The sequence below is a fragment of the Symphalangus syndactylus genome, chromosome 4 (assembly GCF_028878055.3).
Source record: "Symphalangus syndactylus isolate Jambi chromosome 4, NHGRI_mSymSyn1-v2.1_pri, whole genome shotgun sequence".
Lineage (NCBI taxonomy): Eukaryota > Metazoa > Chordata > Mammalia > Primates > Hylobatidae > Symphalangus > Symphalangus syndactylus.
In genome coordinates, this window is record NC_072426.2 from 132,357,867 (window position 1) to 132,384,808 (window position 26,942).

The following is a 26,942-nucleotide window of genomic DNA, read 5'->3' on the forward strand; positions in this document are numbered from 1 at the left end:
TGAGCGTGCTAAGTGCTTTACACATCTCAATCCGTTTATTAATACTCTAAGGTATTACTGTTATCCTGTAATACGTAGTTTTTTTTTTTTTTTTTTTTTTTTTGAGACAGGGTCTGGCTCTGTCACCTAGGCTAGAGTGCAGTGGCACAATCTCAGCTCATTGCAACCTCTGCCTCCTAAGTTCAAGCAATTCTCCCATCTCAGCCTCCTCAGTAGCAGGGACCACAGGTACACACCACCATGCCCAGCTAGTAGAGAGAGGGTCTTGCCGTGTTGCCCAGGCTGGTCTCAAATTCCTGAGCTCAAGCTATCCATCTGCCTCAGCCTCCCAAAGTGCTGGGATTACAGGTGTGAGTTACTGTACCCAGCCAGTAGGCAGAATTCTAAGATAGCACCCAAGATTCTCACCCCCTGGTATACGTGCGTTCTCAGATATTCAACTGAATACAAATCTAGGTCCTACTGTGAAGGGATTTTGCAGATGTAATTAAAGTCCCAAATCAGCTGACTTGAAGAAAGGGAGATTATTCTCAGTGGGCCTAAGCTAATCAGGAGAGCTCTTGAAAAGACCTAGGCTCTTCTTGGCAAAGGGGATTTGAAGCATGAGAGGGAGACTCCACAGCTGGCTTTAAAGATGTGGAGGGGTCAGCCGAGTGAGGTGGCTCACGCCTGTAATCCCAGCACTTTGGGAGGTGGGCGGATCATGAGGTCAGGAGATGGAGACCATCCTGGCTGACACAGTGAAACCCCGTCTCTACTAAAAATACAAAAAATTAGCCAGGCGTGGTGACGGGTGTCTGTAGTCCCAGCTACTCAGGAGGCTGGGGCAGGAGAATGGCCTGAACCCAGGAGGCAGAGCTTGCAGTGAGTTGAGATTGTGCCACTGCACTCCAGCCTGGGCAACAGAGTGAGACTTTCTAAAAAAAAAAAAAAAAACTTGTGGAGGGGTCATGGAGTGAGGTGCCTGGGTGGCCTCTGAATGTTGAGAATGGCCCCTGGCTGACAACCAGCAAAGAAACCGAAGTACAAGTTCAGCTCTACAACCATGAGGAAATGAAATCTTCCACAACCATATGAACTTGGAAGACAGCCCCAGACTCAGATGACTTCACAGCCATAGTTAACACCTCCATCTTTGGGAGATCTGAGTGGAGAGCCCAGTCACGCCATCCCTGGATTTCTGACCTACAGAACTGTGAGCCAATAAATGAGTATTCATTTAAGCTGCTAAATTTGTGGTAATTTGTTATGCAGTAGAAAACCAATATATCCCCATTTCATAGATCGGAAAACTGAGGCATTATAAAAAATGGCATTCGGACTAGCATGCCAAGGGAGAAAAGGGAGAATATAAAAAGTTCTTCAACTGGCTATTTTAGCTTGAAATCCACATTCCATTTTCATTATGCTCATATATTAGTCCGTTTTCACACTGCTATGAAAATAGTACCTGAGACTGGGTAATTTGTAAAGGAAAGAGGTTTAATTGACTCACGGTCCACATGGCTGGGGAGGCCTCAGGAGACTTACAATCATGGCAGAAAAGGAAGCAGGCATGTCTTACATGGTGGCAGGTGAGAGAGTGAAGAGGGAAGCCTCTTATCAAACCATCAGATCTCGTGAGAACTTACCATCAGGAGAATATCATGGGAGAAACCACCCCCACAATCCAATTACCTCCCACCAGGTCCTTTCCTTGACTGATGGGGATTATGGGAATTACATTTCTACATGAGATTTGTAAATCTCATTGTGGCCTGTAAACCCTATCAGGCCACAAACATAGATTTGCCCTGAGAAGCAATATGAATGCTAATTGCCTCATTAATTCTCAGAGAAAAGGAATATTTTTCAATGCAGTGGGTGGAAACAAAAAACGAAACAAAACAAAACAAGAACAACAACAACAAAGGTAAATTTTTTAATTTTCTCCCAGTATCCTTCCAAGGAGATAAATATTTTCCTTATTTCATTCTATAATTCAAAATACACCAGGATTTTTTTTTTTTAAAGAAAGACTGGAGTTAATTTTCTTGGGAATTGTTATGATTTGTGATGGATGACCAGCCATCTTATTCAGCCCTTTACCCAGAGCTGGTTGATGATTCCTAGCAGGGTCTGAAATCTGAGTGGACTATTCAAGCAACAGAAAGTTATACAAGTGCTTCCAAGCCACTATGTGTGCTCAGTGCAGACTTTCTGAAATACCATCAAGGGCCTATTTTGCAACTGTACTCACCCTTGGAGTTTTCTAATGTGTTTGCCACTGTTGTTAATTCTAAGGTTAGAAAGTACACTCCCCCCAAGTTAATTGTCCAATTAGCTCTACAACTATGGGTTGTAAAACAAGCATTGTGAACATGAGATTTGATATGAAGGAGACTGTGCCCAGTTTCCTTCAGTTTCCGTTTTAAAAAAAAAGGTACATAGTTTTGAATGATTTCATTGAATAAGCTGGGAGTGGACTAATTGCCAACCTAATACACACTTAAAAATTCATTACCCTTTGTCTACAACTTGGTCTCTCAACAAAGACACTGCATGAGAATAGAATAGATTCCAGTCTCCATTTCTCATCGTTTACTGATCATCATTTACCACATGCTAAGCACTAGGAGACGGTGGGTGGGAGCTGGTATTGATGTTGTATTGATGTTGTCAGTACAAAGACACATACAACAGATCTCAGACCTCAAATTGCTTAAAGCCATTGGAATGTGGCTAGGACTGTGTAGTGCAATTACTGACAATAATCGCACTAAACTTCCACAAAGAAACTTTCCTATGAATTCTTCCCAAGTAGGTGGTCATAGTGGATTCTTATAGCATATATTTTCAGTACCGTTTCTTCATGCCCAAACACTGAGCTGAGACCATGTAGTGGGGGGCACCCCTATATTTAATGAACTATTCCTAAACTTCCCCAATTAAAGTTCCTTGGTTTCCTAGATTTAATCCTGGGAAAAGAAATCTCCAGGTTTCTGGTCTCATTTGCTATGCATGCTATGCATTTTTGTCAACATAGCTGAGATACCCTGGGAGTGTTGTATATGAATATAGGGAAAACTACAGACATAAATTTACAATGATTTAAGAATTTCCTCCAGTGATCTTAAAAAGACAGGATTAACGCCAGATTTAGAAAACAGATGTCCTGGTATTTCATCCACCTGTGCTTGGGATATTGGCTCACACACAAGTTTCAGGATTCTTTGACAATATACTTAACAGCCTAGCTACGGAGTCATACCACACTTTTACTAGCACCTATTCTAAGTTATAGCATCTTTTCTTAGCTTTGTATGTCACTATCATCAAATAACATTTGTTGAAAAATCTGTGACATATCCTTAATTACTAACTTTAAGAAGCTAAATTTTTTTAAAAGGTGATATTTACATTTAGACATATACTCCAGATATTGTGTCAAGCCTTAACAAGAGTTCATAACTACCACAATGTATTTTTAAGCCTGCCTAAATTAAGGGATAAAATCATCTACCAAGCTTTACATTACTTTGGGTTCTTTCTTTTCTTTCCTTTTTTCCCCTAAATTTTCACATCCTAACAAATGATGTGACAATTAGGACTTTTGTTTTCCAATTTGCCAATAATTTTCTAGAAAGTCACCTCTAAAAGAGAGAGAAAGCCCTGTGCTTAGTTGAGAGGCCAGGTAATTGGGGGCTGGGATGCCCACTTGAATGTGGCAGCATCGCTGGCTACCAACAGAGAGGCTTCCCATTCCAAAGGCATTACTCTTTGTGGAACTGCTTTGAACACAGTACAGAGAGTACACATCAGTGATACACGCCTCCCTTGATGTTTCCGTGGTCTGTTAGGAAAAGGAAGCATCAAACATAAAATTTATTTTCTGGAAATTTAGATATAAGTAAAATTTTATAAGGAAACTGTTTCCTTCAATGTATTTGAGAATCCTATAAAGCTAAGCTTTGTAAAATGGAGAAAATGTAACATCTGTATATAAAGAGGTTAATACATTATTTTCAAGAAAAAGGAGGGTGATTTGGTCTCGCTAGACAATGTTTCTCTCGCCTCACAGATGGTCAGCATGTGGTACTCTCTCACTAAAGCCTTCTGGTGGTATCATAAGATATATTACTTTATACCAGCCCTTAAGGATGAAAGGTGCTAATGTAATTATTTTTATGTTAAACCACAAACTGTTAGGATGCAAATAACTATAAGTAAAAAGTGAGAACTAAACACACACTCATCTGGGAAAGAACAGCAGCCCTCCAAAGACATGCTTAATTTTAGAAAAGCTATTTTCTATTTTGCTTTTATAACTTAGTTGAAAAAGGAAGCTTTATTATGTTTCTAAAATTGTCTATACTGATAACAACATCTGGAGATTAGGAATTTTAATGAGACTCAAAACTGGTGGCTATTTTTATGATTGCTCTAGATGAACCCCAAGGTAAATGAGAATTTGGGGATAAAAAATGCAGAAATTCTGAAATATGTATTTTGGTGGTCTACAAACTCCATGCTGGCAATACATTTTTCCCAGATGAATCTGAAAACACAGGAGGACACTGTTGTGTAGGAGTTTAGAAGACTGCATAGAGTTAGTGCAAGGAAAGAGGGTTTGGCTTGGTGAGAACCCACTCACTTATTTTTTTCCCCATAATGCCAATGATTGTATTTGATATGTTTTGAAAGGCAATAAAGTGCTTACAAAATACAAATTCAAAAACAACTACTATCAAGCGATTTCTTATGTCAAATATGTGGGTGGTATCATCTCTACTATTTTTTATTTATTTATTTATTTTTGAGAAGTTCTCGCTCTGTCACCCAGGCTGGAATGCAGTGGCGCGATCTTGGCTCACTGCAACCTCTACTTCCTGGGTTCAAGGGATTCTCCTGCCTCAGCCTCCTGAGTAGCTGCGATTACAGGTGCCTGCCACCACGCCCAGCTAATTTTTGTATTTTAATAGAGACAGGGTTTCACCATGGTGGCCAAGCTGGACTTGAACTCTTGTCCTCAATCCATTCTCCTCAGCCTCCCAAAGTGCTGGGATTACAGGCATAAGCCACCATGCCTGGCCTCTACTATTTATTTTGATATTATAAATGAATTATATTGTGTGCAAATGATGCAAAGTGGGATGCTAGGAGACAACTGATGGAACCATGAAGAAAGGGATGCATACCTTATAAGATAAATCAAGTAGGTTTGACCACAGCCTGACCCTGCCTTAGAGAAAAATGATAACACAACTGTGTACGTTATAAAGTGGCTCCAATCTAATGTTCTGATCTCACTGTCTATCATTGCATTTCATACATCCTGTATTCCTCCGAGTCCTTGATTTCACATGGCCTGGGTTGAAATCCTAGCTCTACTATTTACTAGCTGTGTGGCCTCAGGCAAGGAACCTCACCTGTTGATACCTCAGTTTCCTCAGCTGTAAAATCATCACAGTACCATTCTTATTAAACAATCAATTGTAGCTTTTTTAATGTTTACCTTCTCTAAATAAATTCACAGTGAGCAAAATGTCTAATAAGCCAATCTTGTATCAGTTTATTCCATAGTCATCAAGAAATTCAACATCTCATCAGAAGGCTATTCAAATGTCCATAAAACCGTCACAAAGAAGCTCTATTTCATGACAGCGGAAATTGTGACAGTTAATGAGGCAGAGATTTCAAAGCCTTAAAATTTTGGTTTTTATTACCTCATATTACATATAAATATGTTGATGAGTTCCCACAATTCTCCTTATTACCTCATATAGTTTTTAAAATATATAATATATTGGTTATAATATATTATGATTGATTTAATATTTTCTTTGGGGTCACACCCATGAAAAGTTAGTCATCATGTCCAGTGTAACATTGTTTCTGTGAGAAAACCAAATGACTTAAATCATTTTGTCACGAGGTCAGAGCACAGGTGCAGCAAATGGACGTTAGGAAGCCAGCAGATCCCATTGAGGTTGGGGTTAAAGAAAGGAGACACGACCAGCTAAGCAGCAGTTAGAAAAGTTCCTCAGTTTAGCATGGGATTGAAACCAAAGAAACTGTTCACATTGTCTCCACATATTCTTGCAGAAACAACATATATAGTTTGATAGAGACCAAATCCATTTTTTTTTAAGAATGTGCTGCTCTTAAATCCGAGATGATAAAAGTAATGGTCTGTCCTTGTTTATACATACATTTATTATTATTGCATTGTAACCCATGTAAGAGTCAGTAGGAAATAGCTAAACGTTAAAAAAATCCAGAAGAGAAACTGGATCTTGTGATTTTTACTGACCTCCGCAACGTGGGGGAAGCTTTTCAGGTGTCACTCAGCATGGAAGTTATTATCTTTCTGCAAAAAGCCAGATGATCTGCAGAACCCCTCCTAGTGCCCCAAATAGGAGAGACCATTCCCAGGTAGGAGGCAGCTGCTCCAGGCATTTTACCAAGACTCTATTAGAGGTGCCTGAGCATCCTTAACCGCTAGTCTTACATAAACCTGGAGCAGTAAATTAGGCAGAGCAGCTGTTAGAGCTATAAAAATCCAAGAGATGAAAGTTTTGCTTAAAATCCAAGCTCTAAGCAATTGCCATGAGAGACACTGAGGAGTCTCTGCAGTTAGACTAAAACAAGAACTGACCATTTTGATTTGGATTATTACGGGACAAGGAAGAGCAAGGGATATGGAAAGGGTCTATAGACAGATAAGAAACTGGAGAACGAACAGGAAGTGGATTGAGACATTTCTCAAAGTGACACCACACTGAAGTTTACCAGTTCCCTTGTGAGGGCGGCCCTGGGTTAATGCCACCACTCTTGTATAGTCTTTGTAATTAGGAGCATGTTTGAATGCATGGAGTGTACGTGTATGTATCGGCTCAAGTGTCAATTCATGCACCAAGTCTGATTTTTTAGAAGTAGCTGCCTGAAGCACAGGGTTGATAAGGAATCAAAAGTCTGAGTCTACACTCCAAAAATGACACTGTGAGCTGGGCACGGTGGCTCACACCTGTAATCCCAGCACATTGGGAGGCCGAGGTGGGAGGATCACTTGAGCTCAGGAGTTTGAGACCAGCCTGGGCAACACAGACCTTGTCTCTACTAAAAAAAATGTTTTAATTATCTGGGTGTGGTGGCATGTGCCTGTAGTCTCAGCTACTCAGAAGGCCGGGTAGGAGGATTGCTTGAGCCCAGGAGATGGAGACTGCAGTGAGCTATGAGCATGCCACTGTACTCCAGCCTGGGTGACACAGTGAGACCTTATCTCAAAAAAAAAAAAAAAAAAAAAACAAAAACGATATTTTGATCTGCCTTGGATGGAAAGAGAGAGAGGTATGCCTTAGATGCAGAGGGGGAGATGAGTAGACCCAGTGACAAAACCTAGATCTTAACTGTTAAGGAAATTATAGATGCTTCAATGCTGGTGTATGTGGTCATTCTCAGTGAATCCTTTTTTTTTTTCCTATTATAAAGGTTTAAGTCCAAGGAGCTTTAAGGTATTATTCAAGATTGCTATCTGAGGCAGCTAGACCCTTGAAAACAATTACTGTTAAAATACTGGGGCCAAGAAAGTGCACAGATGACAAGCAACATTTCTTATAGTATATTCCAAGCAGTTTCTGAGCGTGCCACAGCTGGGGAAGAAAATCACTGTGTGGTTCACAGTCTCAGAGACAAAGAGGACCCCAATACCCAGCAGTTCAGTGATTAAAAGTAATCCATGAAATACTAACTAAAGATACAGAATAAATACATTCCTGAAAGGCTAACTCACAGCTATCATCTCTTTTGGATTCCCAGCCTGCTTTGAAGACCAAGGAATGCTTGATTGCACTTCATTTGAGCAGAAAAATAGGTTAAGTTAAAGATAAAGAAGGAGAGAGGCTATACACACTCAAGATGATCTGACAGATTGAGGGCTGTGTCCGAGAGCAGGGCATCATCACCCAAGGAGAAACACCAAGACAACAGAAGTTCTGGACTTTATTCAACCCAGCTGCCTTGCTTTGGGGCTGGGCTTTTCTTGCTGGTGGCTAGTTTGATATTTAATCAAATCTTGGATTTTCATTTTTATTGCCTAAGTGGAATAGGACACAGTTTAAGAACCTAAGCATTCATTATATTCAGCTTGTCACTCAGAAACTGGTCTTCTTTGGAATATGCTGTAAGAGACGTTGCTTATCATCAGTGCCTTTTCTTGGCCCTGGCATTTAAACATATTACAATACATTAAATATAATATTATATTAAATTTAATGAATTACATGAAATACAACCACAACAGTACTAATAGGTAAAATCTGGATGTCAGCCTGGTGCCAGGATCGCACCCAGTGCATTCCTTGGGTTCTCATATATAGTCCTCACAACATAACAATATGAAACACATATAGGGCTTGATACATGCTAGTTACTGCTTCTAGTGCTTTACTAATATTAACTTATGCACTGTTTACAACAGCGCATTACCTGAGCAAAGACAATGCAAAGGCCTGCCTAGAAAAAATATCCTAGAACTGAGATTTCGTAATGAAGACACTGACGCACAGAGGCAAATGAACTTAACCCAGGCCATACACAGCTAGTAGGTGGCAGAACTAGGATAGAAATTTAGATGATCCTGTGAAGTGGGCCTCTGAATACTGCCATGTAGAAGAGGCGCAAACAAAGATGCAGAGGGGTGAACTGATTTGCCCAAGGTCACAGAGCTAGACCTAAATCAGAGTGTAACCTCAAAGACTCTGCTCCCATCCACCCTCCTGGACTGCCATAGTTTGGACCAGAAAAAGGTTTTTCTGGCTGGGTGTGGTGGCTCATGCCTATAACCCCAGCACTTTGGGAGGCTGACGCAGGTGGATTACCTGAGGTCAGGAGTTCAAGACCAGCCTGGCCAACATGGCAAAACCCCATCTCTACTAAAAATACAAAAATTAGCTGGGCCTGATGGCGTGTGCCTGTAGTCCCAGCTACTTGGGAGGCTGAGGCAGGAGAATCGCTTGAACCCGGGAGGCGAAGGTTACAGAGAGTCAAGATCGTGCTGCTGCACTCCAGCCTGGGTGACAGAGTGAGACCCGGTCTCTAAATAAATAAATAATAAATGGTTTTTCCTTTTGTTAACCTTTACCAGGTGAAACTTAAGAATTTGAGGAAATTCAGTTATTACATGATTGATACATTCAATTTTCAGACAATGCACAGGCCTGCCTGGAAAAAAATATCCAAATTCTCAGATTTTACTTCTAAAATCACTTGTGCACTCTTCTGTTTCAGGGGAGACACCATGATATCATGCCTATGTCTACATCACCAAAAGGAAATCAGACAAGGTTTCTAAAACCCTCTGACAACATACCCTGAATTATTAATACTTGATACGAAGGCATTATCAATATAGTGAATCCTAAAGATCTGAGACACACGTGTTAGGTCTGTGGAGTATGGGATGCCCAGCACAGGCTTCTTTCTTTCCATCATCCACGCATGAAGCAGTGCTAGGACGGGGAAAGAGTGTGTGCCAAGTGCCTCAGCCTGAATGTGAATCAGAATACATTCCAAAGACAAACACAAACGCTTTTGGATTATCCATGGCTTCGTTTTCCTCATACCCTTCCCTTGGTGTATTAAAGGGGCTCCAGGAGTGGAGCACATGCATTTATTCACACGTGTCTTTCTGCAAAACTCAAACCTCTTTATGTCTCAATGAGAAATCAAGCACCCAGCATTTCCTTTGGAAGCAAATTCATAAAGAATTCAAGTTAGAAAACAGTATACTATGAAAAGCATAAATTTAAGAGCAATACCTTGATATGAAAGCCACTCTCCAGTCTTGATTTGTTGATAAAATTAAACTGTGGTACTCCCCAACCAATTTCACCAACATACTCGTGTTTATATTTTGCTGGCAAGCTTCTATTTGAGGCAGGCCTCCATAAATATCTGAGATCTCCAGTTTTTTCTAACGCCGGATGCTGTTCTCCTACATATGAGGTGTGCTGATGAATTTTGGGTAAATAATCCTTTATGTAGTCTGGACCTTTAAAAGACAAAAAGTACTTAAAACTTCTCCACACTTTATTCTAAGATACTTTTCTTACTTTAACCTTTGAAATACTCATAGCCAATAATTACATGGCACTTACTATGTTCTAGGTTCTATTATAAGCCTTTTAGACATGTTAATTCTTATTAATACTTATTTATAATTAATAATTCTTATTAATGTTTATCTGTTAATTGCTGCTTAATAATAACCAAATGAGATGGGTAGAATTTTTTTCCCCAGTTTATGTATGGGGAAAATGAAAGATTCGTTGTCCAGAATTATAGCTAACAAGCTCTTTGTACCCAGACAGGCTGATGTGAAGGTTGGGCTCATAATTGACCCATTCAACTGCTTTGTATATAATCAGCTTAATACAGACATGGGCTGGATGTGGTGGTTTACGCCTGTAATCCCAGCACTTTGGGAGGCCAAGGTGGGTGGATTGCTTGAACTCAGGAATCTGAGACCAGGCTGGATAACTAGTGAGACCCTGTCTCTACAAAAAATAAAAATTAACCAGGCATGGTGGCACACATCTGTGGTCCCAGTTATTTGGGAGATGGAGGTGAGAGGATTGCTTAAGCTGAGGAGGTACAGGCCACAGTGAGCTATGACTCTGCCACTGCACTCCAGCTTGGGCAATAGAGCAAGACCACCTCAAAAAAAAAAAAAAAAAAAAAAAAGACATGATATATACTAAAATTTCTCACAGACTACATTTGCAGGATGTAGGCCTTCAGATATTGAGGTGTTTTATCTAGGTAGATAAAAATCTGAAGTAAGTATTAGAATACTCCCCAAATGTATTAGCAAAAATTGAAAAATGGAGAAAATTGTTAGATGAGGGTAGCTTATAACAGATTACCAAATGTGGAAGTATTTGTATTTTAAAAGTAAAACGATGAACAAAAAAAAAATCAATGAATTATAGAAATAGGTGTAAAAAGCAGAAACAAGAGAAGCTCTGGGAAAAGATCACTTAAATTTTTTTATTATGATACTTTAAGTTCTGGGATACATGTGTAGAATGTGATTTGTTACATAGGTATACATGTGCCATGGTGGTTTGCTGGACCCATCAACCCGTCATCTACATTAGGTATTTCTCCCAATGCTATCCCTCCCCTTGCCCCCCGCCCCCAACAGGCCCCCATGTGTGATGTTCCCCTCCCTGTGCCCATATGTTCTCATTGTTCAACTCCCACTTATGAGGGAGGACATGCAGTGTTTGGCTTTCTGTTCCTGAGTTACTTTGTTGAGAATGACTGTTTCCAGCTTCATTCATGTCCCTCCAAAGGATATGAACTCATTCTTTTTTTTTTTTTTTTTTTTTGAGACAGAGTCTCGCTGGCTCCCAGGCTGGAGTGCAATGGCGAGATCTCGGCTCACTGCAGGCTCCGCCCCACGGGGTTCACGCCATTCTCCTGCCTCAGCCTCCCGAGTAGCTGGGACTACAGGCGCCCACCACCACGCCCGGCTAATTTTTTATATATTTTTTAGTAGAGTCGGGGTTTCACCGTGTTAGACAGGATGGTCTCGATCTCCTGACCTCGTGATCGGCCCGCCTCGGCCTCCCAAAGTGCTGGGATTACAGGTGTGAGCCACCGCGCCCGGCCTGAACTCATTCTTTTTTATGGCTGCATAGTTATTCCATGGTATATATGTGCCATAATTTCTTTATCCAGTAAAATATTGATGGGCATTTGGGTTGTTTCCAAGTCTTTGCTACTGTGAATAGTACTGCAATAAACATATGTGTGCATGTGTCTTTACAGTAGAATGATTTATAATCCTTTGGGTATATACCCAGTAATGGAATTTCTGGGTCAAATGGTATTTCCATTTCTAGGTCCTTGAGGAATCGCCACACTGTCTTCCACCATAGTTGAGCTAATTTACACTCCCATCAACAGTGTAAAAGTGTACCTATTTCTCAACATCCTCTCCAGCATCTGTTGTTTACTGACTTTTTAATGATCACCATTCTAACTGGTGTGATATGGTATCTCACTGTGGTTTTGATTTGCATTTCTCTAATGACCAGTGATGATGAGCTTTTATTCATACGTTTGTTGGTCACATAAATGTCTTCTTTTGAAAAGTATTTGTTCACATCCTTTGCCCACTTTTTGATGGGGTTGTTTTTTTCTTGTGAATTTGTTTAAGTTCCTTGTAGTGTCTTGATATTAGCCCTTTCGGATGGATGGCAAAAATTTTCTCCCATTCTCTAGGTTGTCTGTTTACTCTGATGATAGCTTTTTTTTTTTTTGCTGTACAGAAACTGTTTAGTTTAATTAGATCCCATTTGTGAATTTTGGCTTTTGTTGCCATTGCTTTTGGTGTTTTAGTCATGAAATATTTGCCCATGCCTATGTCCTGAATGGTATTGCCTAGGTTTTCTTCTAGGGTTTTTATGGTTTTAGGTCTTACATTTAAGTCTTTAGTCCATCTTGAGTTAATTTTTGTAAAAGGTGTAAGGAAGGGGTCCAGTTTCAGTTTTCTGCATAATTTCTAGCCAGTTTTCCTAACACCATTTATTAAATAGGGAATCCTTTCCCCATTGCTTGTTTTTCTCAGGTTGGTCAAAGATCAGATGGTTGTAGATGTGTGGTGTTATTTCTGAGGCCTCTGTTCTGTTCCACTGGTCTACATATCTGTTTGGGTACCATTACCATACTGTTTTGGTTACTGTAGCCTTGTAGTATAGTTTGCAGTCAGGTAGTGTAATGTCTCCAGCTTTGTTCTTTTTGCTTAGGATGGTCTTGGCTATGTGGGCTCTGTTTTGGTTCCATATGAAATTTAAAGTAGTTTTTTCTAATTCTGTTAAGAAAGTCAATGGTAGCATGATGGGGATAGCACTGAATGTATAAGTTACTTTGGGCAGTACGGCCATTTTCATGATATTGATTCTTCCTCTCCATGAGCATGGAATGTTTTTCCATTTGTGTCCTCTCTTATTTCCTCGAACAGTGGTGTGTAGTTCTCCTTGAGGAGGTCCTTCACAGCCCTTTTAAGTTGAATTCCTATGTATTTTATTCTCTTTGTAGCAATTGTGACTGGGAGTTCACTCATGATTTGGCTATTATTGGTGTACAGGAATACTTGTGATTTTTACACACTGATTTTATATCCTGAGACTGCCAAAGTTGCTTATCAGCTTAGGGAGATTTTGGGCTGAGACAATGGGGTTTTCTAATTATATAATCATGTCATCTGCAAAGAGAGATAATTTGACTTCCTCTCTTCCTATTTGAATATCTTTATTTCTTTCTCTTGCCTGATTGACCTGGCCAGAACTTCCAATACTATGTTGAATAGGAGTGGTGACAGAGGGCATCCTTGACTTGTGCTGGTTATCAAAGGGAATCCTTCCCGTGTTTGGCCATTCAGTATGATATTGGCTATGGGTTTTTCATAAATAGCTCTTATTATTTTGAAATATGTTCCATCAATACCTAGTCTACTGAGTGCTTTTAGCATGAAGGGGAGTTGAATTTTATAGAAGGCCTTTTCTGCATCTATTGAGATAATCATGTGGTTTTTGTCATTAGTTCTGTTTATGTGATGGATTACATTTATTGATTTGTGTATGTTGAACCACTCTTGCATTCCAGGGATGAAGCCAACTGGATCATGGTGAATAAGCCTTTTTTTTTTTTTTTTTTTTTTTGAGACAGAGTCTCGCTCTGTCACCAGGCTGGAGTGCAGTGGAATCTCAGCTCATTGTAACCTCCATTTCCCGGGTTCAAGCAATTCTCCCATCTCAGCTTCTCGAGTAGCTGGGACTACAGGCGCACACCACCATGACTGGCTAATTTTTCTATTTTTAGTAGAGACAGGGTTTCACCATGTTGGCCACGATGGTCTCAATCTCTTGACCTCGTGATCCGCCTGCCTCAGCCTCCCAAAGTGCTGGGATTACAGGCATGAGCCACCACACCCAGCCAGATAAGCTTTTTAATGTGCTGCTGGATTCAGTTTGCCAATATTTTATTGAGAATTTTTGCACTGATGTTCATCAGGGATATTGGCCTGAAATTTTCTTTTTTTGTTTTGTCTCTGCCAGGTTTTGGTATCAGAATGATGCTGGCCTCATAAAATGAGTTAAGGAGGAATCTCTCTTTTTCTATTGTTTGGAATAGTTTCAGAAGGAATGGTACCAGCTCCACTTCATACCCCTGGTAGAATTCGGCTGTGAATCCGTCTGGTCCTAGACTTTTGGTTGGTAGGCTATTAATTACTACCTCAATTTCAGAACTTGTTATTGGTCTGTTCAGGGATTCAACTTCTTCCTGGTTTAGTTTGGGAGGGGGTATGTGTCCAGGAATTTATCCATTTCTTCTAGATTTTCTAGTTTATTTGCATAGAGGCATTTATAGTATTCTCTAATCGTAGTTTGTATTTCTGTGGGATCAGTGGTGATCTCCCCTTTATCATTTTTTATTGCTTCTATTTGATTCTTCTCTGTTTTCTTCTTTATTAGTCTGGCTAGAGGTCTATCTACTGTGTTGATCTTTTCAAAAAACCAGCTCCTGGATTCATTGATGTTTTGAAGGGTTTTTTGTGTCTCTATCTCCTTCAGTTCTGCTCTGATCTTAGTTATTTCTTGTCTTCTGCTAGCTTTTGAATTTGTTTGCTCTCGCTTCTCTAGCTCTTTTAATTGTGATGTTAGGGTGTCGATTTTAGAATTTTCTCACTTTCTCCTGTGGGCATTTACTGCTATAAACTTCCCTCTAAACACTGCTTTAGCTGTGTCCCAGAAATTCTGGTACGTTGTGTCTTTGTTCTCATTGGTTTCAAAGAAATTACTTATTTCTGCCTTCATTTTGTTATTTACCCAGTAGTCATTCAGAAGCAGGTTGTTGAGTTTCCATGTAGTTGTGCAGTTTTGAGTGAGTTTCTTAATCCTGAGTTTCTAAGTTGATTGCACTGTGGTCTGAGAGACTGTTATGATTTCAGTTCTTTTGCATTTGCTGAGGAGTGTTTAACTTCCAATTCTGTGATCAATTTTAGAAATAGTGCTATGTGGTGCTGAGAAGAATGTACATTCTATGGATTTGGGGTGGAGAGTTCTATAGATGTCTATTAGGTCTGCTTCGTCCAGAGCAGAGTTCAAGTCCTGAATATCCTTGTTAATTTTCTGTCTTGTTGATCTATCTAATATTAACGGTGGGGTGTTAGACTCTAACACAATAATAGTGGGAGACTTTAAGTCTCTTTGTAGGTGTCTAAGAACTTGCTTTATGAATCTGGGTGCTCCTGTATTGAGTGCATATATATTTAAGATATTTAGCTCTTCTTATTGCATTGATCCCTTTACCATTTTGTAATGCCCTTCTTTGTCTTTTTTGATCTTTGTTGGTTTAAAGTCTGTTTTATCAGAGAGTAGGATTGCAACCCCTGGTTGTTTTTTTTTTTTTTTTTTTTTTTTTTTTGCTTTCCACTTACTTTGTAAATATTCCTCCATCCCTTTATTTGGAGCCTATGTGTGTCTTTGCATGTGAGATGGGTCTCTTGAATAATGAGTCTTGACTCTTTACCCAATTTTGCCACTCAGTACCCAGCGCTGTGCTGGGAGATCCATTGCTCTCTTCAGAGCCAACAGGCAGGAATGTTGAAGTCTGCTGAAGCTGTGCTCACAGCCGCCCCTTCCCCCAGGTACTCTGTCCCAGGGAGATAGGAGTTTTATCTATAAGCCCCTGACTGGGGGGTGCTGCCTTTCTTTTAGAGGCACCCTACCCAGAGAAGAGGAATCTAGAAAGGCAGTCTGGCTACAGTGGCTTTGCCGAGCTGAGGTGGGCTCCAGAGGCTTTGTTCACACTATGAGGGGACAACCACCTACTCACGCCTCAGTAATGGCAGACACCCCTACCCCACCACCAAGCTTTACCCTCCCAGGTTGGTTTCAGACTGCAGTGCTGGCAGCGAGAATTTCAAGCCAGTGGATCTTAGCTTGCGGGGCTCCATGGGGGTGGGATCCGATGAGCCAGACTACTTGGCTCCCTGGCTTCAGCCCCCTTTCCAGGGGAGTGAATGGTTCTCTCACGGGCATTCCAGGCACCACTGGGGTATGAAAAACAAAAAAATCTCCTGAGTAAGGCTGGCAAGATGGCTGAGTAGGAACAGCTCTGGTCTGAAGCTCCCAGTGAGATCAACACAGAAGGTGGGTTATTTCTGCATTTCCAATTGAGGTACCCAGCTCATCTCACTGGAACTGGTTAGATAGTGGGTACAGCCCATGGAGGGCAATGGGTCAGGGAACTCCCTCCTCTAGCCAAGGGAAGCCACGTGGGACTGTGCCATGAGGAACAGTGAACTCTGGCCCTGATACTATGCTTTTCCCAAGGTCTTCACAACCCACAGATCAGGAGATTCCCTCAGGTGCCTATACCACCAGGGCCCTGGGTTTCAAGCACAAAACTGGGTGGCCGTTTGGGAAGCCACTGAGCTAGCTGCAAGAGTTTTTTGTTTTTTTTTTTCCATACCCGAGTGGCGCCTGGAATGCCAGTGAGACAGAACTGTTCACACCTCTGGAAAGGGGGCTGAAGCCAGGGAACCAAGTGATCTAGCTCAGTGAATCCCCTTCCCACAGAGCCCAGCAAGCTAAGATCCACTGGTTTGAAATTCTCGCTGCCAGCACAGCAGTCTGAAACCGACCTGGGATGCTCAAGCTTGGCGGCGGTGGGGGGGTATCCACCATTGCTGAGTCTTGAGTAGGTGGTTTTCCCCTCACAGTGTAAATAAAGCCTCTGGGAATTTTGAACTGGGCAGAGCCCTCCACAGCTCAGCAAAGCCACTGTAGCCAGACTGCCTCTCTAGATTCCTCTTCTCTGGGCAGGGCATCTCTAAACAAAAGGCAGCAGTCCCAGTCAGGGGCTTTTAGATAAACTCTCCTCTCCCTGGGACAGAGCACATGAGGAAAGGGGCAGCTGTGGGTGCAACTTCAGCAGACTTAAACATCCCTGCCTGCTGGCTCTGAAGAGAGCAGTGGATCTCCCAGCACAGCGTTCGAGCTCTGCTAAAGGTCAAACTGCCTCCTCAACTGGGTCCCTGACCCCTGTGTCTCCTGACTGGGAGATACCTCCCAGCAGGTGTTGACAGACACCCTGTAGAGGAGAGCTCTGGCTGGCATCTGGCGGGTGCCCCTCTGGGACAAAGCTTACAGAGGAAGGAACAGGCAGCAATCTTTACTGTTCTGCAGCCTCTGCTGGTGATATCCAGGCAAACAAGGTCTGGAGTGGACCTCCAACAAACTAGAAGACCCGCAGCAGAGAGGCCTGACTGTTACAAGGAAAACTAAAAAACAGAAATAGCATCAACATCAACACATCAACAAAAAGAACATCCACTCAGAAGCCCCATTTGAAGGTCACCAACATCAAAGAACAAAGGTAAATAAATCCACATAGATGGGGAGAAACTACCACAAAAAGACTGCAAATTCCAAAAACCAAAATGCCTCTTCTCCTCCAAAGGATCACAACTCCTTGCCAGTGAGGGAACAAAACTGGACGGAGAATGAGTTTGATGAATTGACAGAAGTAGGCTTCAAAAGGTGAGTAATAACAAACTTCTCCTAGCTAAAGGAGCATGTTCTAACCAAATGCAAGGAAGAACCTTGAAAAAAGTTTAGAGGAATTGCTAACTAGAATAACCAGTTTAGAGAAGAACATAGATGACCTAATGGAGCTGAAAAAGACAGCATGAGAACTTTGTGAAGCATATACAGGTATCCATAGCCAAATCGATAAAGCAGAAGAAAGGATATCAGAGATTGAAGATCAACTCAATGAAATAAAGCATGAAGACAAGACTAGAGAAAAAAGAATGAAAAGGAAGGAACAAAGCCTCCAAGAAATATGAGACTATGTGAAAAGACCAAACCTATGTTTGCTTGGTGTACCTGAAACTGACGGGGAGAATGCAACCAAGTTGGAAAACACTCTTCAGGATATTACCCAAAAGAACTTCCCCAAACTAGCAAGACAGGCCAACATTCAAATTCAGGAAATACAGAGAACACCACAAAGATACTCCTTGAGAAGAGCAACCCCAAGACATATAATCATCAGAGTCACCAAAGTGGAAATGAAGGAAAAAATGTTAAGGGCAGCCAGAGAGAAAGGTTGGGTTGCACACAAAGGGATGCCCATCAGACTAACAGTGGATCTCTCTGTAGAAACCCTACAAGCCAGAAAAGAATAGGGGCCAATATTCAACATTCTTAAAGAAAAGAATTTTCAACCCAGAATTTCATATCTAGCCAAACTAAGCTTCATAAGTGAAGGAGAAATAAAATCCTTTACAGACAAGCAAATGCTGAGGAATTTTGTCACCACCGGGCCTGCCTTACAACAGCTCCTGAAGGAAGCACTAAACATGGAAAAGAACAACCGTTATCAGCCCCTGCAAAAACATACCAAATTGTAAAGACCATCAACACTATGAAGAAACTGCATCAACTAACGGGCAAAAAAAAAAAAGAGCTAGCATGATAGAGACAGGATCAAATTCACACATAACAATATTAACCTTAAATGTAAATGGGTTAAATGCCCCAATTAAAAGACACAAGACTGGAAAGCTGGATAAAGAGTCAAGACTCATCAGTGTGCTGTATTCAGGAGACCCACCTCATGTGCAAAGACACACATAAGCTCAAAATAAAGGGATGGAGGAATGTTTACCAAGCAAATGGAAAGCAAAAAAAAAAAAAAAAAAGCAGGGGTTGCAATCCTACTCCCTGATAAAATAGACTTTAAACCAACAAAGATCAAAGAGACAAAGAAGGGCATTACAAAATGGTAAAGGGATCAATGCAATAAGAAGAGCTAAATATCTTAAATATATATGCACTCAATACAGGAGCACCCAGGTTCATAAAGCAAGTTCTTAGACACCTACAAAGAGACTTAAAGTCTCCCACTATTATTATGTTAGAGTCTAACACCCCACCGTTAATATTAGACAGATCAACAAGACAGAAAATTAACAAGGATATTCAGGACTTGAACTCTGCTCTGGACGAAGCAGACCTAATAGACATCTACAGAACTCTCCACCCCAAATCCATAGAATGTACATTCTTCTCAGCACCACATAGCACTATTTCTAAAATTGATCACAGAATTGGAAGTTAAACACTCCTCAGCAAATGCAAAAGAACTGAAATCATAACAGTCTCTCAGACCACAGTGCAATCAACTTAGAAACTCAGGATTAAGAAACTCACTCAAAACTGCACAACTACATGGAAACTCAACAACCTGCTTCTGAATGACTACTGGGTAAATAACAAAATGAAGGCAGAAATAAGTAATTTCTTTGAAACCAATGAGAACAAAGACACAACGTACCAGAATTTCTGGGACACAGCTAAAGCAGTGTTTAGAGGGAAATTTATAGCAGTAAATGCCCACAGGAGAAAGTGAGAAAATTCTAAAATCGACACCCTAACATCACAATTAAAAGAGCTAGAGAAGCGAGAGCAAACAAATTCAAAAGCTAGCAGAAGACAAGAAATAACTAAGATCAGAGCAGAACTGAAGGAGATAGAGACACAAAAAACCCTTCAAAACATCAATGAATCCAGGAGCTGGTTTTTTGAAAAGATCAACAAAATAGACCTCTAGCCAGACTAATAAAGAAGAAAGGGGGGTGGAGCCAAGATGGCCGAATAGGAACAGCTCCAGTCTACAGCTCCCAGCATGAGCAACGCAGAAGATGGGTGACTTCTGCATTTCCATTTGAGGTACCCGGTTCATCTCACTAGGGAGTGCCAAATAGTGGGTGCAGGACAGTCGGTGCAGCGCACTGTGTGTGAGCCAAAGCAGGGCGAGGCATTGCCTCACTTGAGAAGTGCAAGGGGTCAGGGAGTTCCCTTTCCTAGTCAAAAAAAGGAGTAACAGATGGCACCTGGAAAATCAGGTCAGTCCCACCCTAATACTGCGCTTTTCCAACGGGCTTGGAAAACGGCACACCAGGAGATTGTGTCCCACACCTGGCTCGGAGGGTCCTATGCCCACGGAGTCTCACTGATTGCTAGCACAGCAGTCTGAGATCAAACTGCAAGGCGGCAGCGAGGCTGGGGGAGGGGCGCCCGCCATTGCCCAGGCTTGCTTAGGTAAACAAAGCAGCCAGGAAGCTCGAACTGGGTGGAGCCCACCACAGCTCAAGGAGGCCTGCCTGCCTCTGTAGGCTCCACCTCTGGGGACAGGGCACAGACAAACAAAAAGTCAGCAGGAACCTCTGCAGACTTAAATGTCCCTGTCTGACAGCTTTGAAGAGAGTAGTGGTTCTCCCAGCATGCAGCTGGAGATCTGAGAACAGGCAGCCTGCCTCCTAAAGTGGGTCCCTGACCCCCGAGCAGCCTAACTGGGAGGCACCCCCCAGTAGGGACAGACTGACACCTCACTTGGCCAGGTACTCCTCTGAGACAAAACTTCCAGAGGAACTATCAGACAGCTGAATTTGTGGTCTCACGAAAATCTGCTGTTCTGCAGCCACCGCTGCTGACACCCAGCCAAACAGGGTCTGGAGTGGACCTCTAGCAAACTCCAACAGACCTGCAGCTGAGGGTCCTGTCTGGTAGAAGGAAAACTAACAAATAGAAAGGACATCCACACCAAAAACCCATCTGTACATCACCATCATCAAAGACCAAAAGTAGATAAAACCACAAAGATGGGGAAAAAACAGAGCAGAAAAACTGGAAACTCTAAAAAGCGGAGCACCTCTCCTCCTCCAAAGGAACGCAGTTCCTCACCAGCAAAGGAACAAAGCTGGATGGAGAATGACTTTGACGAGTTGAGAGAAGAAGGCTTCAGACAATCAAACTACTCCGAGCTACGGGAGGAAATTCAAAACAATAGCAAAGAAGTTAAAAACTTTGAAAAAAATTAGACGAATGGATAACTAGAATAACCAATGCAGAGAAGGGCTTAAAGGAGGTGATGGAGCTGAAAGCCAAGTTTTGAGAACTACGCAAAGATTGCAGAAGCCTCAGTAGCCAATGCGATCAACTGGAAAAAAGGTATCAGTGATGGAAGATGAAATGAATGAAATGAAGCGAGAAGGGAAGTTTAGAGAAAAAAGAATAAAAAGAAACGAACAAAGCCTCCAAGAAATATGGGACTATGTGAAAAGACCAAACCTACGTCTGATTGGTGCACCTGAAAGTGACGGGGAGAATGGAACCAAGTTGGAAAACACTCTGCAAGATATTATCCAGGAGAACTTCCCCAATCTAGCAAGGCAGGCCAACATTCAGATTCAGGAAATACAGAGAATGCCACAAAGATACTCCTCGAGAAGAGCAACTCCAAGACACATAATTGTCAGATTCACCAAAGTTGAAATGAAGGAAAAAATGTTAAGGGCAGCCAGAGAGAAAGGTCGGGTTACCCACAAAGGGAAGCCCATCAGACTAACAGCTTATCTCTCGGCAGAAACTCTACAAGCCAGAAGAGAGTGGGGGCCGATATTCAACATTCTTAAACAAAAGAATTTTCAACCCAGAATTTCATATCCAGCCAAACTAAGCTTCATAAGTGAAGGAGAAATAAATACTTTACAGATAAGCAAACGCTGAGTGATTTTGTCACCACCAGGCCTGCCCTAAAAGAGCTCCTGAAGGAAGCACTAAACATGGAAAGGAACAACCGGTACCAGCCCCTGCAAAAACATGCCAAATTGTAAAGACCATCGAGGATAGGAAGAAACTGCATCAACTAAAGAGCACAATAACCAACTAACATCATAATGACAGGATCAGATTCACACATAACAATATTAACTTTAAATGTAAATGGGCTAAATGCTCCAATTAAAAGACACAGACTGGCAAATTGGATAAGGAGTCAAGACCCATCAGTGTGCTGTATTCAGGAAACCCATGTCACGTGCAGAGACACACACAGACTCAAAATAAAGGGATGGAGGAAGATCTATCAAGCAAATGGAAAACAAAAAAAGGCAGGGGTTGAAATCCTAGTCTCGATAAAACAGACTTTAAACCAACAAAGATCAAAAGAGACAAAGAAGGCCATTACATAATGGTAAAGGGATCAATTCAACAAGAAGAGATAACTATCCTAAATATATATGCACCCAACACAGGAGCAACCAGATTCATAAAGCAAGTCTTGAGTGACCTACAAAGGGACTTAAACTCCCACACAATAATAATGGGAGATTTTAACACCCCACTGTCAACATTAGACAGATCAACGAGACAAAGTCAACAAGGATATCCAGGAATTGAACTCAGCTCTGCACAACGTGGACCTAATAGACATCTACAGAACTCTCCACCCCAAATCAATAGAATATACATTTTTTTTCAGCACCACACCACACCTATTCCAAAATTTACCACATAGTTGGAAGTAAAGCTCTCCTCAGCAAATGTAAAAAACAGAAATTATAACAAACTGTCTCTCAGACCACAGTGCAATCAAACTAGAACTCAGGATTAAGAAACTCACTCAAAACCGCTCAACTACATGGAAACTGAACAAACTGCTCCTGAATGACTACTGGGTACATAATGAAATGAAGGCAGAAATAAAGATGTTCTTTGAAACCAATGAGAACAAAGACACAACATACCAGAATCTCTGGGACACATTCAAAGCAGTGTGCAGAGGGAAATTTATAGCACTAAATGCCCACAAGAGAAAGCAGGAAAGATCCAAAATTGACACCCTAACATCACAATTAAAAGAACTAGAAAAGCAAGAGCAAACACATTCAAAAGCTAGCAGAAGGCTAGAAATAACTAAAATCAGAGCAGAACTGAAGGAAATAGAGACACAAAAATCCCTTCAAAAAATTAATGAATCCAGGAGCTGGTTTTTTGAAAAGATCAACAAAATTGATAGACCACTAGCAAGACTAATAAAGAAGAAAAGAGAGAAGAATCAAATAGATGCAATAAAAAATGAAAAAGGGGATATCACCACCGATCCCACAGAAATACAATCTACCATCAGAGAATACGACAAACACCTCTACGCAAATAAGCTAGAAAATCTAGAAGAAATGGATAAATTCCTCGACAAATACACCCTCCCAAGACTAAACCAGGAAGAAATTGAATCTCTGAATAGACCAATAACAGGTTCTGAAATTGTGGCAATAATCAATAGCTTACCAACCAAAAAGAGTCCAGGACCTGATGGATTCACAGCTGAATTCTACTAGAGGTACAAGGAGGAACTGGTACCATTCCTTCTGAAACTATTCCAATCGATAGAAAAAGAGGGAATCCTCCCTAACACATTTTATGAAGCCAGCATCGTCCTGATACCAAAGCCTGGCAGAGACATAACCAAAAAAGAGAATTTCAGACCAATATCCTTGATGAACATTGATGCAAAAATCCTCAATAAAATACTAGCAAACCAAATCCAGCAGCACATCAAAAAGCTTATCCACCATGATCAAGTGGGCTTCATCCCTGGGATGCAAGGCTGGTTCAACATACACAAATCAATAAATGTAATCCAGCATATAAACAGAACCAAAGACAAAAACCACATGATTATCTCAATAGATGCAGAAAAGGCCTTTGACAAATTCAACAACCCTTCATGCTAAAAACTCTCAATAAAGTAGGTATTGATGGGACGTATCTCAAAATAATAAGAGCTATCTATGACAAACCCACAGCCAATATCATATGAATGGGCAAAAACTGGAAGCATTCCCTTTGAAAACTGGCACAAGACAGGGATGTCCTCTCTCACCACTCCTATTCAACATAGTGCTGGAAGTTCTGGCCAGGGCAATCAGGCAGGAGAAGGAAATAAAGGGTATTCAGTTAGGAAAAGAGGAAGTCAAATTGTCCCTGTTTGCAGATGACATGATTGTATATCTAGAAAACCCCATTGTCTCAGCCCAAAATATCCTTAAGCTGATTAGCAACTTCAGCAAAGTCTCAGGATACAAAATCAACGTACAAAAATCACAAGCATTCTGGTACGCCAATCATAGACAAACAGAGCCAAATCATGAGTGAACTCCCATTCACAATTGCTTCAAAGAGAATAAAATACCTAGGAATCCAACTTACAAGGGATGTGAAGGACCTCTTCAAGGAGGACTACAAACCACTGCTCAATGAAATAAAAGAGGATACAAACAAATGGAAGAACATTCCATGCTCATGGGTTGGAAGAATCAATATCGTGAAAATGGTCATACTGCCCAAGGTAATTTATAGATTCGATGCCATCCCCATCAAGCTACCAATGACTTTCTTCACAGAATTGGAAACAACTACTTTAAAGTTCATATGGAACCAAAAAAGAGCCCACATCGCCAAGTCAATCCTAAGCCAAAAGAACAAAGCTGGAGGCATCATGCTACCTGACTTCAAACTATACTACAAGGCTACAGTAACCAAAACAGCATGGTACTGGTACCACAACAGAGACATAGATCAATGGAACAGAACAGAGCCCTCAGAAATAATGCCACACATCTACAACTATCTGATCTTTGACAAATCTGACAAAAACAAGAAATGGGGAAAGGATTCCCTATTTAATAAATGGTGATGGGAAAACTGGCTAGCCATATGTAGAAAGCTGCAACTGGATCCCTTCCTTACACCTTATACAAAAATTAATTCAAGATGGATTAAAGACTTAAATGTTAGACCTAAAACCATAAAAACCCTAGAAGAAAACCTAGGCAATACCATTCAGGACATAGGCATGGGCAAGGACTTCATGTCTAAAACACCAAAAGCAATGGCAACAAAAGCCAAAATTGACAAATGGGATCTAATTAAACTAAAGAGCTTCTGCACAGCAAAAGAAACTACCATCAGAGTGAACAGGCAACCTACAGAATGGGAGAAAATTTTCACAACCTACTCATCTGACAAAGGGCTAATATCCAGAATCTACAATGAACTCAAACAAATTTACAAGAAAAAAACAGACAACCCCATCAAAAAGCAGGCGAAGGATATGAACAGACACTTCTCAAAAGAAGACATTTATGCAGCCAAAAAACACATGCAAAAATGCTCATCATTACTGGCCATCAGAGAACTGCAAATCAAAACCACAATGAGATACCATCTTACACCAGTTAGAATGGCCATCATTCAAAAGTCAGGAAACGACAGGTGCTGGACAGGATGTGGAGAAATAGGAACACTTTAACACTGTTGGTGGGACTGTAAACTAGTTCAACCATTGTGGAAGACAGTGTGGCTATTCCTCAGGGATCTAGAACTAGAAATACCATTTGACCCAGCCATCCCATTACTGGGTATATACCCAAAGGACTATAAATCATGCTGCTATAAAGACACATGCACACGTATGTTTACTGCGGCACTATTCACAATAGCAAAGACTTGGAACCAACCCAAATGTCCAGCAATGATAGACTGGATTAAGAAAATGTGGCACATATACACCATGGAATACTATGCAGCCATAAAAAATGATGAGTTCATGTCCTTTGTAGGGACATGGATGAAACTGGAAAACATCATTCTCCGTAAACTATCGCAAGGACAAAAAACCAAACACCACATGTTCTCACTCATAGGTGGGAATTGAACAATGAGAACTCATGGACACAGGAAGGGGAACATCACACACCGGGGACTGTTGTGGGGTGGGAGGAGGGGGGAGGGACAGCATTAGGAGATATACCTAATACTAAATGACGAGTTAATGGGTGCAGCAAACCAACATGGCACATGGATACATATGTAACAAACCTGCACATTGTGCACATGTACCCTAAAACCTAAAATATAATAATAAAATAAAAAAAAAAAAATAAAAAAAAGAAGAAAGAATAGAATATTCAAATAGATGCAAAAAAATGATAAAGGGATCACCACTGGTCCCACAGAAATACAAACTACCATCAGAGAATACTATAAACACCTCTACGCAAATAAACTAGAAAATCTAGAAGAAATGGATAAATTCCTGGGCACATACACCCTCCCAAGTCTAAACTAGGAAGACGTCAAATCCCTGAATAGACTGATAACAAGTTCTGAAATTGAGGCAGTATTTAATAGCCTACCAACAAAAAATGTCCAGGACCAGACGGATTCACAGCCAAATTCTACCAGAGGTACAAAGAGGAGCTGGTACCATTCCTTCTGAAACTATTCCAAACAATAGAAAAAGAGGGACTCCTGCCTAACTCATTTTATGAGGCCAGCATCATTCTGATACCAAAACCTGGCATAGACAAAAAAACAAAAGAAAATTTCAGGCCAATATCCCTGATGAATATCAGTGCAAACATCCTCAATAAAATATTGGCAAACTGAATCCAGCAGCACATCAAAAAGCTCATCCACCATGATCAAGTCGGCTTCATCCCTGGGATGCAAGGCTAGTTCAACTACACAAATCAGTAAGAGTAATCCATCACATAAACAGAACCAATGACAAAAACCATGTGATTATCTCAATAGATGCAGGAAAGGCCTTCAATAAAATTCAACAGCCCTTCATGCTATAAACTCTCAATAAACTAGGTATTGATGGGATGTTTCTCAAAATAATAAGAGCTATTTATAACAAACCCACAGCCAATATCATACTGAGTGACCAAAAACTGGAAGCACTCCCTTCAAAAACCAGCACAAGACAAGGATGCCCTCTCTCACCACTCCTATTCAACATAGTATTGGAAGTTCTGGCCAGGTCAATCAGGCAAGAGAAAGAAATAAAGGGTATTCACATAGGAAGAGAGGAAGTCAAATTGTCTGTTTGCAGATGACATGATTGTATATTTACAAAACCTCATAGTCTCAGCCCAAAATCTCCTTAAGCTGATAAGCAACTTTGGCAAAGGCTCAGGATATAAAATCAGTCTGCAAAAATCACAAGCATTCCTGTACACCAATAATAGA

General features: G+C 41.0%; 1 protein-coding gene across 2 annotated transcripts in view; it reads right to left on the reverse strand.

Annotated features, from left to right (window-relative positions):
- Window positions 1-26,942, reverse strand: part of SPMIP2 (sperm microtubule inner protein 2) — a 143,968-nt gene that overhangs the window by 70,944 nt on the left and 46,082 nt on the right. For both annotated transcript variants that reach the window (XM_055276288.2, XM_055276287.2), the window contains one exon: window positions 9,798-10,030. In XM_055276288.2, the coding sequence (XP_055132263.1) occupies window positions 9,798-10,030 (233 nt within the window). The remainder of the gene's footprint in view (window positions 1-9,797; window positions 10,031-26,942) is intronic.